This window comes from Capricornis sumatraensis, chromosome X (assembly GCF_032405125.1).
Source record: "Capricornis sumatraensis isolate serow.1 chromosome X, serow.2, whole genome shotgun sequence".
NCBI classification, from domain to species: Eukaryota; Metazoa; Chordata; class Mammalia; order Artiodactyla; family Bovidae; genus Capricornis; species Capricornis sumatraensis.
Window position 1 is genome coordinate 130,462,189 of NC_091092.1, and position 20,877 is coordinate 130,483,065.

The following is a 20,877-nucleotide window of genomic DNA, read 5'->3' on the forward strand; positions in this document are numbered from 1 at the left end:
AAAGATAAAAACCATATGATTATCTCAATAGATGCAGAGAAAGCCTTTGACAAAATTCAACATTCATTTATGATTAAAAAAACAACCCTCCAGAAAGCAGGCATAGAAGGAACATACCTCAACAGAATAAAAGCCATATCTGACAAACCCACAGCAAACATTATCCCCAATGGTGAAAAACTGAAAGCATTTCCCCTAAAGTCAGGAACAGGACAAGGATGCCCACTCTTACCACTACTATTCAACATAGTTTTGGAAGTTTTAGCCACAGCAGTCAGAAAAGAAAAAAAAAATAAAAGGAATCCAGATAGGAAAAGAAGAAGTAAAACTCTTACTATTTGCAGATGACATGATCCTCTACATAGAAAACCCTAAAGACTCCACCAGAAAATTACTAGAGCTGATCAATGAATATAGTAAAGTTGCAGGATATAAAATTAACACACAGAAATCCCTTGCATTTCTATACACCAACAATGAGAAAACAGAAAGAGAAATTAAGGAAATAATTCCATTCACCATTGCAATGAAAAAAAATAAAATACTAAGGAATAAATCTACCTAAAGAAACCAAAGACCTATACATAGAAAACTATAAAACACTGATGAAAGAAATCAAACATCACACAAATAGATGCAGAAATATACCATGTTCATGGATCAGAAGAATCAATATAATGAAAATGAGTATACTACCCAAAGCAATCTATAGATTCAATGCAGTCCCTATCAAGCTACCAACAGTTTTTTTCAGAGAACTAGAACGAATAATTTCACAATTTGTATGGAAATACAAAAAACCTCGAATAGCCAAAGCAATCTTGAGAAAGAAGAATGGAAGTGGAGGAATCAACCTGCCCAACTTCAGGCTATACTACAAAGCATCAGTCATCAAGACAGTGTGGTACTGGCACAGACAGAAATGTAGATCAACGGAACAAAATAGGAAGCCCAGAGATAAATCCATGCACCTATGGATACCTTATCTCTGAAAAAGGAGGCAAGAATATATAATGGAGAAAAGACAATCTATTTAACAAGTGGTACTGGGAAAACTGGTCAACCACTTGTAAAAGAATGAAACTAGAACACTTTCTAACACCATACACAAAAATAAACTCAAAATGGACTAAAGATATAAATGTAAGACCAGAAACTATAAAACTCCTAGAGGAAAACATAGGCAAAACACTCTCTGACATAAATCATAGCAGTATCTTCTATGACCCAACTCCCAGACTAATGGAAATAAAAACAAAAATAAATAAATGGGACCTAATTAAACTTAAAAGCTTCTGCACAATGAAGGAAACTATAAGCAAGGTGAAAAGACAGCGTTCAGAATGGGAGAAAATAATAGCAAATGAAGCAACTGACAAAGAATTAACCTCAAAAATATACAAGTAACTCCTGTAGCTCAATTCCAGAAAAATAAGCGACCCAATCAAAAAATGGGCCAAAGAACTAAACAGACATTTCTCCAAAGAATACATACAGATGGCTAACAAACACATGAAAAGATACTCAACATCACTCATTATCAGAGATATGCAAATCAAAACCACAATGAGGTACCATCTCACGCCAGTCAGAATGGCTGCTATCAAAAAGTCTATAAACAATAAATGCTGATTGGGGCTGGTGCATGGGGATCACCCACAGAGATGTTATGGGGAGGGAGGTGGGAGGGGGTTTCATGTTTGGGAACACATGTAAGAATTAAAGATTTTAAAATTTAATAAAAAATAAAAATAAAAAAAAAAAACAAAACAATAAATGCTGGAGAGGGTGTGGAGAAAAGGGAACCCTCTTACACCGTTGGTGGGAATGCAAACTAGTACAACCACTATGGAGAACAGTGTGGAGATTCCTTAAAAAAGTGGAAATAGAACTGCCATAAGACCCAGCAATGCCACTGCTAGGAATACACACCAAGGAAACCAGAATTGAAAGGGACATGTGTACCCCAATGTTCATCGCAGCACTGTTTACAATAGCCAGGACATGGAAGCAACCTAGATGTCCATCAGCAGATGAATGGATAAGAAAGCTGTGGTGCATATACACAATGGAATATTACTCAGCTATTAAAAAGAATGCATTTGAATCAGTTCTAATGAGGTGGATGAAACTAGAGCCTATTATACAGAGCAAAGTAAGCCAGAAAGAAAAACACCAATACAGTGTATTAACACATATATATGGAATTTCGAAAGATGGTAACGATGACCATATATGCGAGACAGCAAAAGAAACACAGATGTAAAGAACAGACTTTTGGACTCTGTGGGAGAAGGCGAGGGTGGGATGATTTGAGAGAACAGCATTGAAACATGTATATTATCATATGTGGAACAGATCGCCAGTCTAGGTTCAATTCATGAGACAGGGTGTTCAGGACTGGTGCACTGGGATGACCCTGAGGGATGGGATGGGGAGGGAGGTGGGAGGGAGGGTCAGGATGGGGAACACATGTACACCCATGACTGATTCATATGAATATATGGCAAAAACCACCACAATATTGTAAAGTAATTAGCCTCCAATTAAAATAAAGAAAAAAAAAAAACCAAAATGGAATGAGAGAGGGGAGAGTGAGACAGAGTAAGGGACATAGAGAGAGACACTGAAGAGGAAATACAGCAGTGTATCATGCTGCTCACTTGCAAACTAGTTCCTAGGGACTCCTGACAGTCTCCCCAAGCCTGTAAAGAAAGGGAGCAGGCTGGAGTTACAGTCCGCTGGTGTCAGAAAGCAGCTGCTATAAGCAAAGTCCAAGTTCTGAAATATGTAGTTGCATTTGCTCTGTGAACCCTCCCCTTCATACGTTTTCTGAGGACCTCTGGGCATGATCCTGTGGGTCATGCTTCCTCCAATTTTTCTACCAGTCCCTGGCACCAGACACTCTTCCCTTTGGTTGAGCCTCCACCCATTAGTACCTACCACAGAAGGACAGACTTTTTATTAATATTTAAGAGTCAGTGATCTCAAGACTGACTTAGATAAGCAACTGGTCACTTTGAATCTCATGCCTTTACGAGAAGGGGACAAGACAAGATAATCTAAGACCTCTTCCAGATCTAACCACAAAATTTATGCTCTATTAATGACTAATCACATTTTCTTTAGACACTGGTTCCCTCTTGCCAATAATTATCAATGACTAAGCTATCATGTTTTAGAGATCCTCCCTAAAAAGTGAGAATTGCTATTGAAACCACCAGCTGTTTCTGGACAGCTGTTTCTTTCAAAGGAAGCTATACTTCTGTGAGTAATAGAATTCACATCAGAAATCAGCCCACTGCCTTTGAATGGTCAAAAGACACTACTAATTTTTTCAATCTTCCAAAGAAGTTAATACAAATGTTGGACTCACTATAACTCTTTCCTCTCCAGAGAAGTGGGGATTGCTGTTAATTAATGAAAAAGACAAAGAGATTCTATTCCAACTTTCTGGCATGCTAGAATGTTCTGTATCTTTCATCTGATTGCAGTTATATGGGTGGATACATATGAAAAACTTAAGTGTACCTTTAAGATTACAGCCTTTCATACATTTTACCGTGTGGAATTTTTAAACTTTTTCATTAGGTACAAGAATCCTAGTCCATTCCATTACCTAAGGTCACTTGGGGACACCAGAATTGGCCTGAAGATGCCAAGTCAGCACTGGCTCTAAAGGTAGATCTTCCTCTTGATGTTTTTATCAGCTGGGGGTTCAGGCGTTGCCTGGTCCACAATTTTTATGAAAGATGCAAAGAGCTGACTTATTTGAAAAAACTCTGATGCTGGGAAAGATTGAGGGCAGGAGGAGAAGGAGACAACAGAGTATGAGATAGTTGGATGGCATCACCAACTCAATGGATATGAGTTTGAGTGGGCTCCGGGAGTTGGTGTTGGACAGGGAGGCCTGGCATGCTGCAGCTCATGGGGTCATAAAGAGTCGGACATGACTGAGCGACTGAACTGAACTGAAGTGACCTTGGTTTAAATCCATCCAGACAGTACTCACACTTACCCAGATCATCCCTATGACTCACATGATAAGTTGTGAGTCTAATATCAGTTAAAGACAGTAACTATAGATACAAAGAACTCCTCAAAGTATGTGGACATCATCTTAAAAAACAAAAGTTTCTTATAAGGTCAGGATGGGAAACACCTAAGGTTTGGGATTTATGACCAGGCCTTACCTGCTTGCAGGTACTCTGGCTGCAGAGTTGGAGGCAGGCCTTCAGGCAGTGGGTAGCCGTTCTTTCGGGCCACAATGAGGTGAAATGCAGCACAGAACTCTGGCAGGGTCAGGGCTCCATCGCAGTCGGCATCACTCAGTTCCCTAAATATAGCAGATATCATGAGCGTCTAACATGGGGCTCAGAGGGAAAGTTGCTCAGCCTCAAACATGCAAACACAACTCCTAGGCTCCCTGGTGGTGGCCCTGCAGGATCCCCCAAACTCATATAAAATCTCAGGAGGCCACACAGAGGATGAAAAATCAATACCACTAGCATAAGTAGCACTTTATAAATAAAAATTTAAAGTCTTCAAGTTCTCCAGTAGATATGTTTTTCTAAGAGAATGCACAATCAAAAAACTATGGGATGAAAAGGAATAGGATGCCCACAATTTCACAGTTAGCTGACACTCATTCAATAAATGCCTGGTGTGAAGTGCCCAAGCCTGGCACCTGAAATAGTTGGAGGAAGGGCTTGCCCTGCCCTTTCACCTGGCCCTGCCCTTCCACCAGTGTCCTGGCCATTACTCAATTACCCAAACTCAGATACAAGCACTTCATTTTTCAGCTTTAAGGAAAAACCTTGAACTTTTCAAGTCACACAAATGTTGTATCAAAAATTTGCTTGAAAATTCTCTCCTGGAAAAATACAAATAAGCTCAGTAAATACTTGTTGAATTATGTTTTCAGATAAAAATAGCAACTAGGGAAGGCTGGAACCGGATGAGATGAAAGTAAGAAAGGGAGAGGCTTGAAAAGGCTTATCTTTGCTTCAGTCATTGTTTTCCACTGAAAAGCAGAGACCTATTTGCCAAAACAACTAAGACCCCATAAGCTCAACCAGTCTCTTAGGCATACAGAGACAAATATGCCTGTGTTAGGACAAGCAGAGAAAGAAGGCATATTTTTTCTACTTGAAAGAAAAACCATGGAAGGTAAGCTCTGGAAACTTTCCTTTGGAACCTCACACCCACCTCTCCTTGGAATATTCAGAAAATACCAGCCCCCCAGGGTAAGGAACCAGGGAATTTTTTTTAAATGATAGGCGGAGAGAAGCCCACAAAGCTTCTGTGGATACATCTCAACAAAAAGATAGGAACCCTCATGCCGATAATGTTAAGACTGGGAATTCTGCCGAAACAGACTGTATTCTTCACAAAATGATAACTTCTTTTTTCCCAAGCTTTAAAGCCTAATAATGTTTGCCATTTTTCTTTAATGTTAGAATATATTGCTGAAGAACCGAAAGCCAGATCAGGATCCCAGATACAGTAGCATTTACAAGTGTCAATGGAATAGTTTTTCAATATGATGCACAAAACATGACAAGCAATTCTAAATCCTACTATAATTTTTTTATAAATCCTCATTTTAAAAGTTTTACATAAATATTCCAGTACTTTAATTATATATTTATAGCAGCATGGCCTCCCACTCAGTCTCGAGGAAAAACAGCCGACACGCAGCCAGGAGCTTATAGAGGCACCAAACGCTTTCATAAAAGCAAACAGAGCCATCTGGACCAGGCTGTGAAGCCCTTCTGGAGCCAGGGATGCAGCTGGCACGGCAGCAAGGTACAGAGTGCACCATAGCTGCAAGTCTGAGCCAGGGTCCAGCTGATAAACACAAGCCAAATTTATGAAACTCAGAGGCAGCAAGAATAGTCAAATTTAACTTAATTCCAAAATATCTGTGGACCTTCTGTTCACCTGGCCTCATAAAATATTATAAAGAATAGCTTTTCAAGGTTTTCTAGTTATGTGCAGCACATGAAGTAGAAAAATCTGAAAATACACAAGATGGAAATTCTCATATGCTCACACAACTGCTTATATTGAAAAGGCATCTAGGTGAGGATACTAATCAGGAAATTACTTTTTAAATAGGCAAAATAGTGAATAATACATTCTGGACACTATTCCTTGCACTTTTCATATAATAATTTAATCTTCACAGCAACAATAATTTAAGTTCTATTATTAGGTTGTTTTTAAAAAATTCAAAACATTATTGCTTTAAAATGCAAAAGTAGAAGCTAAGGGATAGCTATGGATAACAGTATGAAACTATAGGCATTAATTATACTTACCATATATAGGAGAGTTCTGGAATGGAAAGTTTTGATTTGGTGAAGAAGTTTTTGGCAACAGAACCTGTCAAGAGCCATTGTTTAAATAAATCATTAATTACTTGCCTAGAACAGCTTTTTTATTTATGTATAGATGAATTACCAGTTTTTTCATTCAGCCATCCCTACCATATAACAACCACAAACATAACAATTATTCATCAAAGCAACTACAAATCATGTGGCTAAAAGCAACATACAAACAGCTTTTAAAAGAATATGTAAATCAGAATAGGCAAAAGAAGTAGTGACATAATACTTATTATCACATGAAAAGTATATTATGTTCAGGTTCCTTCTTCATTTTTCTGAAAATCTGAAAAATTTACTAAAAATTTAAAAGATAAAAATATCAAAATTTTCAAAATAAAATCTGTCCAGCATTTTAAATGAAAGGGTGTGTGAAAGTAATACACAATCATGGTAGGAAACAAAGCAAAAAGAAGAAAATGAATACCACTAACCTCATCACACTACAGATAAGACAGGCATCACGGGAAAGTGTTTCAGTGAGATTTTAGATCTCTTGGTGGTTCTTCAAGAATTGTATCCAGGAACTTATTACTACTTCCTTTATTCATTGGAAATTCACTAATATCAATGGAAATGATTCCATTCTGCATCTTACATAGCTGCATGCTCCAGCTGCACTTAAAATGTTTAGCCTCAATCCTTATTGAGATTGAAATTTTTATGCTTTCTGCTCTCAAAACAGTTTCACAATTCTAACACAAAAATTAGTCAAGTCAAAGCCCTAAATGCTATTCTTAACTGATAAAGTCAAATGTCTTTCCTTAGTGATTGTAAGTCTTCTAATTGGCCTTAAAACAAAGGATTATAATGGACACTAAAGCAGACTTATTTTCTGTTGATATATAAAGGATCAAAGACAAGTACCCTATAAACGAATGAGCTTCCTCCCCCAGAGCACCCTGGAAATAATGGTGACATAGGACTGTTGGCCATCCATATAGCCAACTTGTCAAACATCTGTCAGAAATGTCTTGAGGGAAATCCCTCATGGTACACTGGGCAAGAATCCACATCATGGGTTCAATCTCTGGTCTGGGAAGATTCCACATGCTGCAGAGGAACTAAGCCCTTGTGCCACAACTACTAAATGCTTGCTCTAGAGTCCATGAGCCACAACTACTGAGCCCACATGCTGTAACTACTGAAGCCCATACACCCTGGAACTTGTGCTCTGCAACAAGAGAAATGACCACAATTAGAATCCCTGCTCACTGCAAACTAGAGAAAGTCCACGAAGAGCAACAAAAACCCAGCACAGCCATAAATAAATATTTTTTAAAAAGTGTTGAAAGCATATTTGTCAGCTATTTTATAGATATAAAGGCATTCTCTCATTTCATTCTTCTTTTTCCTCGCTGATTACCTTTCTTCAAAGCACAATACACTCAAGCCCACAGCTAGAGATCTGGCCTGGCTTGGCCTTCACACAGTAGAGAGAGTAGTGGTCATCCCACCCACAGGGAAGCTGACAGCTAACAAGTTCAGAGAGAGGACACTTGAGAAAGTCCAAGTGCTCCCTCCTTTGGTGTGGACAGATGCTCAAACCAGGAGCTGGAAGCCACACCCCAGCCTCCTACCAAGCAATGAAGAAACCCCAAACCAGCCTCCTTTTCATCTTCTCTCCAGTCATTTTCATATCTATTTGAGACCAACATGAGAGAGAAGAGGTAGAAGGGAGACTTAAAAGCTGTTGGCATTCAAATATTAAAACCATGAATCCAGACTTTTTCTTATAAAAGGGTCTCTCAGCCCAGTAAACTACAGCTACACACAGCATTTCCCTTAGAAGAAATGGAGTAGCCCTCATAGTCAAAAAAAGAGTCCAAAATGCAGTACTTGGATGCAGTCTCAAAAACAACAGAATAATCTCTGTTTCCAAGGCAAACCATTCAATATCTCAGTAATCCAAGCCTACGCCCCAACCAGTAATGCTCAAGAAGCTGAAGTTGAATGGTTCTATGAAGACCTACAAGACCTTTTAGAACTAACACCTAAAATAGATGTCCTTTTCATTATAGGGGACTGGAATGAAAAGGAGGAAGTCAAGAGACACCTGGAGCAACAGGCAAATTTGGCCTTGGAGTACAAAACTAAGCAGGTCAAAGGCTAACAGTTTTACCAAGAGAACACACTGGTTATAGCAAGTGCCCTCTTTCAACAACAAAAGAGAAGACTCTACAAATGGACATCACCCGATGGTAAACAGCAAAATCAGGTTGATTATATTCTTTGCAGCCAAAGATGGAGAAACTCTACACAGTCAGCAAAAGCAAGGCCAGGAGCTGACTATGGCTCAGATCATTAACTCATTACAAAATTGAGACTTAAATTGAAGAAAGTAGGGAAAACCACTAGACCATTCAGGTATGACCTAAATAAAATCCCTTATGATTATACAGTAGAAATGACAAATAGATTCAAGGGATTAGATCTGATACAGTGCCTGAAGAACTATGGATGGAGGTTCATGACATTGAAGACAGGAGGCAGTGATCAAGACCATCCACAAGAAAAAGAAAAGGAAAATGGCAAAATGGTTGTCTGAGGAGGCCTTACAAATAGCTGAGAAAAGAAGAGAAGCTAAAGGCAAAGGAGAAAAGGAAAGACATACCCATTTGAATGCAGAGTTCCAAAGAATAACAAGGAGAGATAAGAAAGCGTTCCTCAGTGATCAATGCAAAGAAAGGAAAACAATAGAATGGGAAAGACTAGAGATCTCTTCAAGAAAATTAGAGATACCAAGGGAACATTTCATGCAAAGATGGGCACAATAAAGGACGGAAACAGTAAGGACCTAACAGAAGGAGAAGATATTAAAAACAGGTGGCAAGAATACACAGAAGAACTATACAAAAAAGATCCTAATGACCCAGATAACCATGATGGTGTGGTCCCTCACCTAGAGTGAGACATCCTGGAGTGAGAAGTCAAGTGGGCCTTAAGAAGCATCACTACGAACGAAGCTAGTGGAGGTGATGGAATTCCAGTTGAGCTATTTCAAATCCTGAAAGATGATGCTATGAAAGTGCTACACTCAATATGCCAGCAAATTTGGAAAACTGAGCAGTAGCCACAGGACTTGAAAAGGTCAGTTTTCATTCCAATCCCAAAGAAAGGCAATGCCAAAGAATGTGCAAACTACCACACGATTGCACTCACACGCCAGCAAAGTAATGCTCAAAATCCTCCAGGCTTCAACAGTACATGAACCGTGAACTTCCAGATGTTCAAGCTGGATTTAGAAAAGGCAGAGGAACCAGAGGTCAAATTGCCAATATCTGCTGGATCACTGACTGTGTGGATCACAACACACTGTGGAAAATTCTCCAAGAGATGGGAATACCAGACCACCTGATCTGCCTCCTGAGAAATCTGTATGCAGGTCAAGAAGCAACAGAACTGGACATGGAACAACAGACTGGTTCCAAATCGGGAAAGGAGTACGTTAAGGCTGTATACTGTCATCCTGCTTATGTAACTCATACGCAGAGTACATCATGCAAAATGCCAGGCTGGATGAAGCGCAAGCTGTAATCAAGATTGCCAGGAGAAATATCAATAATCTCAGATATGCAGATGACACCACCCTTATGGCAGAAAGCAAAGTACTAAAGAGCCTCCTGATGAAAGTGAGAGAAAAGAATTTAAAAGTTAGCTTAAAACTCAACATTCAAAAAAACTAAGATCATGGCATCCAGTCCCATCACTTCATGGCAAATAGATGGGGTAACAATGGAAACAGTGGCAGATTTTATTTTCTTGGGCTCCAAAATTACTGCAGATGGTGACTGCAGCCATAAAATTAAAAGACGCTTGCTCCTTGGAAGAAAAGTTATGACCAACCAAGACAGCATATTAAAAAGCAGAGACATTACTTTGCCAACAAAGGTCCGTCTAGTCAAAGCTATGGTTTTTCCAGTAGTCATGTATGGATATGAGAATTGGACTATAAAGAAAGCTGAGCACTGAAGAATTGATGCTTTTGAACTATGGTGTTGGAGAAGACTCTTGAGAATCCCTTGGACAGCAAGGAGATCCAACCAGTCAATCCTAAGGGAAATCAGTCCTGAATATTCTTTGGAAAGACTGATGCTGAAGCTGAAACTTCAATACTTTGGGCACCTGACGCGAAGAGCTGACTCATTTGAAAAGACCCTGATGCTGGGAAAGATTGAAGGCGGGAGGAGAAGGGGATGACTGAGATGGGTGGACAGCATTACTGACTCGATGGACATGAGTTTGAGTAAGCTCCAGGAGTTGGTTATGGACAGGGAAGCCTGGCATGCTGCAGTCCATGGGGTCGCAAAGAGTTGGACATGACTGAGTGACTGAACTGAAGTGACACACAACATTGATCCATCAGTGACCAAATTTTAACACATCCAATATACAGAGACATTAAAAAAAAAAAAACAACAATAAAACAAAGACCAGTAACCCATTATAAGCTTCACAGGTGGTTCAAAGGTAAAGAACCCACTTGCCAATGCAGGAGACACAGGAGACCCAGGTTGGATCCCTGGGTTGGGAAGATCCCTTGAAGGAGGGAACAGCAACCCACTGCAGTATTCTTGCCTGGAAAATTCCATGAACAGAGGAGCCTGGCGGGCTACAGTTCATGAGGTCACAAAGAGTCGGACATGACTGAGTGACTAACATTTCATTTCATTTCCCAGAATTAAGATCCCACATGAAAGAAAGAGAAAAAGGGAGAGAGAAAGGGAAGGAGGGAGAGAAGAAGGAAGGAAGAAAACTATGATATAAGGAATTGTCTGGCAGTCCAGTGGTTAAGATTCTGTGCTTTCACTGCTGGAGGCCCAGGTTCAACCTCTGTTTTGGGAACTAAGATCCCACAAGCCAAAAATAATAATAATAAAACTGTAATATATATTCCATATATATTCCTGCTTAGAGGCAAATAAACACTTACATTTTCATGACCTTGAATTAAGCACTGATTTTTTTAGATACTGTTGTGCAAGCAACAAAAGAAAAAATAATCTGGACATCAAAATTAAACTTTTTTGCTTTGTAAGACACCATCAGAAAAATAAAAGAACAAGCCACAGACTAGAGAAAAAATATTTTCAAATCATATGTCTAGAGAATTTGTATCTAGAATACATAGAGAACTCTTACCACTCAACAATTTTTTTAAATGGCAAAGGAGGGACTTCCCTGGTGGTCCAGTGGTTAACAGTCTATGCTTCCACAGTGAGGAACACAGATTTGTCCCCTGGCTGGGGAATGAAGACATCATATGCTGCGAGGTATGGCCAAAAACTAAGAAAAATTTTAAATATAGAAAAGGATTTGAATAGGCATTTCTCCAAAGAAGATATACAAATGGCCAATAAGATCATAAAAAGATGGTCAATGTCATTCTTCATCTACAAAGAGATATCACTTCACATTCACTAAGGTGGATTCAACCAAAAGATAGTAACAAGTGTTGGCAAGGATGTGGAGTAATTAGAACCCTTAGACACTGCTGGTGGCAATGTAAACTGGTGCAGTCACTTTGGAAAATAGTCTGACTGGTTCTCAAAAGGTTAAATATAGAGTTATCATATAAGCCAGATATTCTACTCTTAGGTATATATCCAAGAGAGACAAAAACATACATCTACACAAAAACATGTACACAAATGTTCAGAGCAGCATGATTCCTGATAGCCAAAAAGAGAAAACAACCCAAAAGTCAATCAAATGATGAAAAGATAAATAAAATATGGTCTGTCCATACAATGGAATGATAATGGAGTGAAGTTCTGGTATATACCACAGCATGGATGAACCTTAAAAACATGCTACGTAAAAGAGGTCACACACCAAAAAACACATATTACACAATTTCATTTACATGAACAGCCCAGAACTGTTAACTCTATAGACAGAGAAAGTAGTTTAAAATGGTAACTTAAGGCTAAGGGATGGGTGGTAGGGAAAGCAGGAATGGGAAATAAATACTAGTAAGTAGGTGGTTTGGGGGGAAGTGTTCTAAATCTATTGTTCTTCAGTTGTTAAGTCATATCTGATTCTTTACTACCCCATGGAGTGCAGCATGTCAGACTCCTCTATCCTCCACTATCTCCCAGAGTTCTACATCTAGATTGTGACTATACTAAAAACATTGAATAGTACACTTTAAATGGATGAATCTTACAGTATGTAGACTTAAAGTGTTTTTTAAAAGGGGCCATTAATTGGTTGCAATGTATGAAGCTCTCCTGCCCTTGATCAAACTAAAAATTTTGAAAACACAGTTGCGAGACAATCAGGGAAATCTGAGCAAGACTTGATATTAAGCAATTTGTGGGTTATTTTGTGGTTTTTATTTAATGTGCCAATGAGTTGTGGTTATGTTTTTAATAGCGGTCTTATCTTTACAGATACATCCTGAAATATTTTCAAATGAAATGGTCTGGAAATTGCTTCAAAACAATCAAGGCTCAGAGAGGCTATAGATAAAAACAAGTTGTGAGAGCTGAGTGGTAAGTATATAGAGGTTTGTTATACTAGCCACTAGAGCTGTGTTTGCATTTGAAACTCTGTGAGATATAAAGGTTTAAAAGAAAATAAAAACATTCCTAACAAGTACCTATTTTCATTTGGCTAAATATCTGTATATACATTGTGAAGAAACTCATTTAAGCAGTGTATAAAATGAACATGTGGTCAATACATGAAATCTGGGTTTCTGGGTTTTTTTTTAAATCATTTTGTCAACATTAATTTGTTGTATCTACAACATTCTGCCTTCAAATAAAGCCACTACTACCAATCAGACAATGATATCTGTGTTTATACAGGTATATTCCAACTACACACTGTATGTCTGGAGAGAAAATTAATTTTAGTCCACACTGCAATGTGTCAGGTAACAACTATCAAGGACATACTGTCATTCTTCACAATTGAAGTATAAAAACAAAGTTTTATGAATTTTTCTTCCAGACTCTACTATTTCAGCTTGTTTAGTCTTCAGCCAGGTGAAATATAGGCACGTAGGAACAAAATCAATTCCTCTCAGCTTGAATTTTCCATGAGGACTCAACAGGAATATATATTTCTGAAGATACTACAGAAGAACTAATATATGGGCATAAAAATGCTGGCCAATTTTCCAACCAATTTTTTTCTCTCAGAAAAACCAGAGAAACACTGGAGTCAAAGAAAATGAGCATGAACTTGAACTCTAAGGTGTATATAGCATAAGGAGAACTGTGACAGCAACTCATTGGGAGGCTGCACTATGTCCTTGCTCTAATACCAACATAATGAGTAAGCAATTAAAGGTGTCACCTTGGTGTAACACTTATTTCCAGAACTGCTCCAGCTAATAAGGCACAGGATCTGGACCAGGACGCTTCATATTCCCATTTAACTTCTTTGAAATGGAAACATAAACTTCCAAATACCGTTGCCAAGTATTTTTCTACATGGATTATAGTCGGTAAGAAATTCAACCTCAGAGAAAAACAAACTGAAATCATAGAAGGTTTTTGTACTCATTTTGAATGGACTATTTCTCAAGATGGGCACTGTTATTTATGTGAGACAGCAAGCTGGGACCTGTGTTCTCACCCACCACACTTCATTACCTGAAATGAAGGAACTCGGATCAGGCTGAAGGGACCGGAACTGGTTGACATAGTACTCGCGCTGCTCTTCCGTTATCCTCCAGGGTTCGTCTGGGTAACTAGTGCCGTTATCCTGCAGTTCTCTCTCCACTGAAAAGGACTTTAAAAAGAAATCAATAAGCAAATGCTCACAGAATCTGTCTTTTGTGAAATGAAGTAGAAATATTAAATCCCAATAAAAGTTACCGAGGATTATACTTATTTTTTTCTCAAGGGAATAAATGTGAACACCTCGTGACTAGAGTTTAATGTGAACATAAACTTCTGAAGGGCAGACATGATGCTTTATACCTTTTTGTGTGTGTTCCCCAAAGTTGCTAACAGGACTAAACATGAAATATTGAACACTCGGGTAAGTGACAAAAGATTTACCAATGTGATGAAGGGGGGAAAGTACAATCATTCCTTTCTTCAAATATTCGCAACAGTTTGATCCTTTCAAATTAGCTAAGCAGATCGTAAAATAATCTAGATTCTTTTTAAGTCATTTTTTAAAAAATATAAAACAGTTATAACTACGTCATCTTTTTTTCTGAATCATTCCCAGTGTATAAATCTGGGAATCAAATGCTCAGAATCAAGTCCCATGTCCCCAGGTCCCACTTGAGTGGCAAGTCAGAATCATCAAACCTCTCATTCCACATTTGTGAACTGAGGGTTCTACTTAGTAACAGAGTGGAGTGCAGAGATGGGCTGTCATGGTACCGCAACAAACAGGGTAACAAGGGGTGCATCTGACCTGCCACTAGGGGGCATGCAAGCCAAAGTTGAGAATTTAAGGATACAGAACCAGTGTAGTAGTGCAGGAGAGCAAGCTCTGCGAGGGAACCGGAAAAGAAGCAAAAATGGTGATTCTGGAAAGAGCAGCCCAGAGCTTTGTTCCATCCCTCCCGTCTACTCTGAGGTTAAGGTGCTTCTTGCAAACGCCACCTTCATGGAACAAGGAGGGTAAGCCTTTAAGACAAAAGGAGACTAGGAAAGAAGTATTGCTACTAATGAGCCATCAAGTTGCCTGCTTCTTGAACGCACTATCAAGGAACTAATCATTAGGAAGGTATTCTAGTCACTAGCACCAGAAAAAAACAGTAGATCATCTCTGTCCCCTGCCCCAAATTCCCCAACACACACACACCCCATTTTGGAAGTAATTCTTCCCAGGAACACTTGACTTTCCTCTAATGCCATTCAGAGAAGAAACAAGTCTATAAAAGCTTGAGTTGTAATATAACCTTGAGATGCCATCTTTGAAGTTTTCATACTAGATGAGTTTCCACTAAATGTAAGTCAGACCATTTTTAAATGCCCTGGAAGTCATTATCCATTAATTAATGCCTTAAATTCAAAGAGTGTTTTGAAACTCACAAAGTATTTGACCCTCTATCTCACCTGAGTACCTCAAACTTTTGAGAAGTAGCCACAGGAGTTAGTAGTATCATTTTCCCAGATGAAAACTGAGGCTCAGAGAGTTTAAGGGACATGCCCATAGACTTCATGGAACTCCTGGAGTCAGCAGATAAATGCAGTTTTTTCAATCTGTTGCCAAAATTTCCATGCTAGGTGTTGGCTGCTACATTCCTTGGTACTAACATGGAAGCTTCTACTCCCCTAGAATGCACTCCCCTTCATGCCTGGAACCAAAGCTGCCATACCCAATCGTTGTTAGCGTCAGCCCATGCTTGTTCTTTTCCCAATCCCATGACCATCTGCTCACTCTATTTCCCCTCTCATATTACCTGACTCCTGAGTGGCATCAGTAGTCTCTTGTTCTTAGTCGCTCAGTCATGTCCGACTCTTTGAGATCCCATGCACTGTACCCCATCAGGCTCCTCTGTCCATGGGGATTCTCCAGGCGAGAATACTGGAGTAGATCTCCATGCCCCTCCTCCAAGGATCTTCCCAACCCAGGGACTGAACCCAGGTCTCCCACATTGCAGGCGGATTCTTTACTGTTTGAGCCACCAGGGAAGCCCAAGAATACTGGAGTGGGTAGCCTCTCCCTTCTCCAGGGCATCTTCCTGACCCAGGAATCGAACCAGGGTCTCCTGCATGGCAGGTGGATTCTTTACCAGCTCAGCTACCAGGGAAGTCTAACCTGACAGTAGAAATCAGGAATAAAAAGGAGAAAGTGATTGATTTTCTCTGCTTAAAAGCTTACAGTATGACCTGTTACTCAATAAAACAAATTCACCTCCTCCACCTTGCTTTTACGACCCTTATAATCCAGCCTCCTCCTTGGTCACATAGCAGGCTTCTGACAGCCCATATGGTCTCTCCTCATGGGTCAGATTTGTGCCTTCTCCCCAAAACACTCTTTCTGTGATCCCAATGTGCACAAATCCTACCCATTCACAAGCTCCATGGCCCTGAAGGGCTCTCTGATGTACCTGCCACGCCCACAGGCACTGCAGAGGTGCTGCCTGCTCCCTAGCCCCCCAGCTCTGCTACAAAGATGGGTCTGGTACCACATGTGCGCCACATGGCCCACTCACGCCTGATCTCCTCCACCTCAGTCCAAGTAAGGGTGGGTGGGCGCACAGGATGCTCTGGTGTAGAAAGCTCTTCTCTAGAGAGAACAAGCTGGGCCAGATGCTCATTCTTGGGGATATAGATAAAACTGGAAAGATAAACCAGCAGAGAAAGCAGACCCTGAACAGATGTACAGCAGAGCTGCGGTGTCAAGCTGGGGCCAGCTGGGACTTAAAGTCATGAGAGAGCCAGAACCAAGCACAAGCAGAACCTGTGAGGTACAGAAGTACTAGAAAGAGTCCAGGGGGTGTTGGGAGCCAAAAGGTAAATGGACACTAAAGTCAACTCAACTAGGGCAAAGCCTGTTAATAGAGGAATAAATATGAATAACCAAGAGCTCCCATTACTGGGGACCACTGGGCCACTCCTTGTCTCTCATTTTTTGGATTCCCATGAGAATCCCAACCCCTTTCTCCTTCTCAAGAAAACTTAAGCTGACAGGAAGAGCACCTACTCCTTAAAACCAAAAGTGCCTTCCAACAACAAGGGAGGACATGTGAACACTGGGCAACCTGTACATGGTGTGGCCCTTCTACCAGCTTGCACAAAACACATTCACTGACCCCAATCTCTTTCCCTTTGCTTCTCACTGCATGTTTTTAATTGATTGGGCAAACTCAAGTGATTTGAGCATCTTACAATGTGAATCCCAAGTATCATACAGTTTTTGAACATTTAAAGTTATTAAATATCTTCATTCAGGTTTCAATCTGGAGGGCAAGAGTTGTATCATCTAAGGCTTCATTCCACATACAATCCCTAGCAGGCACAGCACAGACACTACAAAGCCAGGTGAAGGGTCACTTATTGACAGGCTCTAATAACTTCAGGGTTATATCTTATATTGAAAGAGATGCAGAAACACTACTCTAAGCTGTGCTTAATGAAAGAAAGCCTGTAAATCCATTTCATCTTTAAAAGCTTGAGATCTATCAACAGACCTCCCTGTCAGTCTCATGGTCTGATCTCTATGGAGAGGTCTCAAGTTCCTCATCCATTAAGTGAGCAATTTCAGAGACAGGTAAAGGCATATGGAAGGGGCAGATCACATGTCACATATGTGAAGCCAAAATATTCCAAAACAAAGCTGATCTATTCCCTGGTGGCTCAGGTGGCAAAGAGTCTGCCTGCAATGTGGGAGACCCAAGTTCGATCCCTGAGTCGGGAAGATCCCCTGGAAAAGGGAATGGCAATCCACTCCAGTATGCCTGCCTGAAGAATCCCATGGACAGAGGAGCCTGCTGCGCTACAGTCCATGAGGTTACAGAGAGTCAGACACGACTGAGCGACTAACACTTCACTTTCACTTTGGGTTCATTTGGAGGAGATAGTTCCCTGTATCTGGTCCCGGTGGTGAGATGGCAAACCTGGGTTCTCCTGCATTGCAGGCAGATTCTTTACCATCTGAGCCAACCTCAATGAACCCTAAAGTAAGCTCCTCCGTCCATGGGATTCTCCAGGCAAGAATACTGGAATGGGTTGCCAAAAGGCAACCATAATAATCAAAGATCTGAAAAGTCAGTCACCTAAGAGAAAATGTCTACTTGCAAAGACTAGAGGCACTGAGAAATGGAGATGGGGAGCAGGGAGCCTTGGGCCTCTGAAGAGAAGCCAGAACCAGGAGGAGCTCCACCTCCACGTGTGCCCAAGAAGCACCCCCAGTTTCACCCTACCTCTAGTGGTTTGGTTGACTGGGTGGAGATCTTTGGTACTTGGTGCCAATTTTGAGCTCTGGCAGTGTTCTCAAGAAAATATAAAAAGAGAGAGAGAGAATCTTCCACATCTGTGTGCTTAAGCCACATACACATGGTTCATTATACAGTTTCTCTAGACACAGGAGAATTAGATTTGCTTATATTTAAAACATTCAAACCCTCGGTTTTGTTTCAAGTGAAATCCAAATATCTCACACTGCAAGTTGTTATCTCTGGGGAAAACAGGCTGTTTATAATGAAAGAGACTTCAAAAGACTCATTAAAAAAAGTAATACTATTAATAAAATCCCAAAAGGCAACATCTACCCCTAAAGTATCTTAAAATCAAACATAGTTAAAAAATATGAATTGCAAGAAGGCATGTTGGGGAGAACTTAAGAAGGGAGTGTATATTTTTTCAACTACAGAACATTTCTGTTTAGCATATAATTCTATCCTGGAGGCCTCCTATAAATGCTGCCTTAGAGTCTAGCCATTTCACCTGAGGGCGCAATGATGATCGTAGAACAAAGTCCTTTTGGTGCTTAGCAAACAACAAACCATCTGGGGGAGCAAAAACTCCTAGCAAGCCCACAGTGTCTATGTGAGGACACCTCCCCTGTTAACAATCTTTTGGAAATAAGAATGCCATAGAACAACCACAGATCAAAGCATGATTTCATGAACAAAGGTGTGAGAGGACTCAACCACCCTAAAGGGAAAGACTGGCTCACAGGCTGTAAGACTAGACTATAGCCTACATGACCATTAAACTGCCTAAAGAAAGATCATAGGAACTGATCCATCATGGGGCAGAGAAAAAAGAAGAGTCAGAGAAGCAAATGATAGCTGTGCTTCTATGTGGGATTATGCTGGCTGTCCTTTGATCATTCACGCCCTACCTGCCTGGTGTATGGGTCTCACTGAGTGGCTGCCCAGCCAGGAATGACATTTTCCAGCCTTTCTTGCAGTTAGCCACAGACATGTGACTAAGTTCAAGCCAATACAGGGGGAGTGCAAGTGACCTGCACCAATGCCCAGCAGGGCTAGCACCCCTTGGTTCTCCTCTGTGCTTCCCCCATTGGCCCACTGAGAAGGGGATAGCAAGGCCACAGGACACAAGGAGTGCTGGCACCTGAATCACTATGTGGAGGAAAGCTGTCTGCCAACCTGTGAGATGAGTGAGAAACAATCTATTGTGGGAAGTCATTAACACGCAGGTCATTTGTTATAGCAGCTATTACTCTAACCAACCTACTCTTGAAGCGAGGCCCAAAGGAAAGGCAGAGCTGCCTAGCACCAATGGCACAGCCACTCCTGCACCCAAGATGAAGCAAGAAGCCATCTTCTTTTTGTAATATGACCACCTAACCACAGCTTTCTAATTGGATTGCTCATGCAGACTATCTATAGGAACAGCATGCAGATGCATCTTTACAGCCGTCTTTCTGTGCTTGAAAGATATGACTTTCTATGCTTGAAAGGTATGACTCTATCTTTCATGAGTTTGCAGGAGACTCTAAGGGAGTTAGTATAGAGTAAAGAAAAAAAGAGGGCTATGGTAAAACTGAGAAAAATTGTTAAATGAAGAAAGGAGCTAGAGGAGTAGACAGAGCTCAGTGATTTTGTCTTTCACATCCAACCATTCTGTATCATACTCTGTCTATATAGTTTTGTCCCGTTTCCCACCTCACTCTCATTCTAACATAAGGCCCATGATGACAGGAAATTGTTTCTATTCTGATAACAGTTATATCCCCAGCGCCTAGAAAAGTGCCTATCAAGCAGTAAACATTCAAAAGATGTCTGGCAAATGACCGGAAAAACTGTCAGTTCTAACTCACAGACAGAACAGTTAACCCGAGTTCTCCTATAATGACTGGAGCTGAACTTTAAATGCACTTACCAACAATTGTCACTCAGCAGTGTAAAGCCTGGACTTGCCTATGAAATCAGAGAGGGTAAAAAACTTTTTTTTTTTAACTTTTTAGTTTGAAATAATTATAGATTCACTGGAAGTTACAATAAATAATTTCTGGTTTTGCCTACAGTGAAGTTAATCACAATTAAATCCTAACAGAGCAATTTAACTTTATCAGTTTCTTCATGGAAATAAATCTACAAAGATGCCTTTAATCACATACTACCAAACTTACTTAGGGATCTAATCTCAACAGCTTAGAAGCCTGAAGGCCAAACTATAGGAATCTCTTGAGTTTAATGAGCAATGCACAGTTGCTGCTTATTAAGATAAACTAAAAAATTTTTTAATGATCACCACAGACATCGAAGAATGTTACCTAACACATATTCATGATTTTGCTAAGTGTCAGACATTGTGAGCACCTAATATACTAGATCTGTTTTCATCTTCACAACAACCCTGCAAAGTAGGCCCCATGAGCTTCATTTTGGAGAACAGGAAACTGAGGATTAGGGAAGGGAAGTGACATACCAAGACCACACACCCAGTAAATGGTAGAGTCAGAATATGAACAGAGTCCAGAACATGCACTCTCACTCAGCAAGCTCTGGGGTTCTTCCTATCTTAAACATACATACATCCATCCTTTAACGATGTACCATTTCCTTTTAAGAATTAACCGCACAGCAATGCCT

The 20,877-nt window shown here is 40.2% G+C and overlaps 1 protein-coding gene across 1 annotated transcript in view; it reads right to left on the reverse strand.

The window, feature by feature from the left end:
* The window catches only part of REPS2 (RALBP1 associated Eps domain containing 2), a 236,098-nt gene that overhangs the window by 115,597 nt on the left and 99,624 nt on the right, over positions 1 to 20,877 (reverse strand). The window contains exons 6-8 of the mRNA XM_068963320.1: positions 14,000 to 14,138; positions 6,324 to 6,387; positions 4,194 to 4,336 (exon numbers count right to left, since the gene is read on the reverse strand). Coding sequence (XP_068819421.1) covers positions 4,194 to 4,336; positions 6,324 to 6,387; positions 14,000 to 14,138 — 346 coding nt within the window. The remainder of the gene's footprint in view (positions 1 to 4,193; positions 4,337 to 6,323; positions 6,388 to 13,999; positions 14,139 to 20,877) is intronic.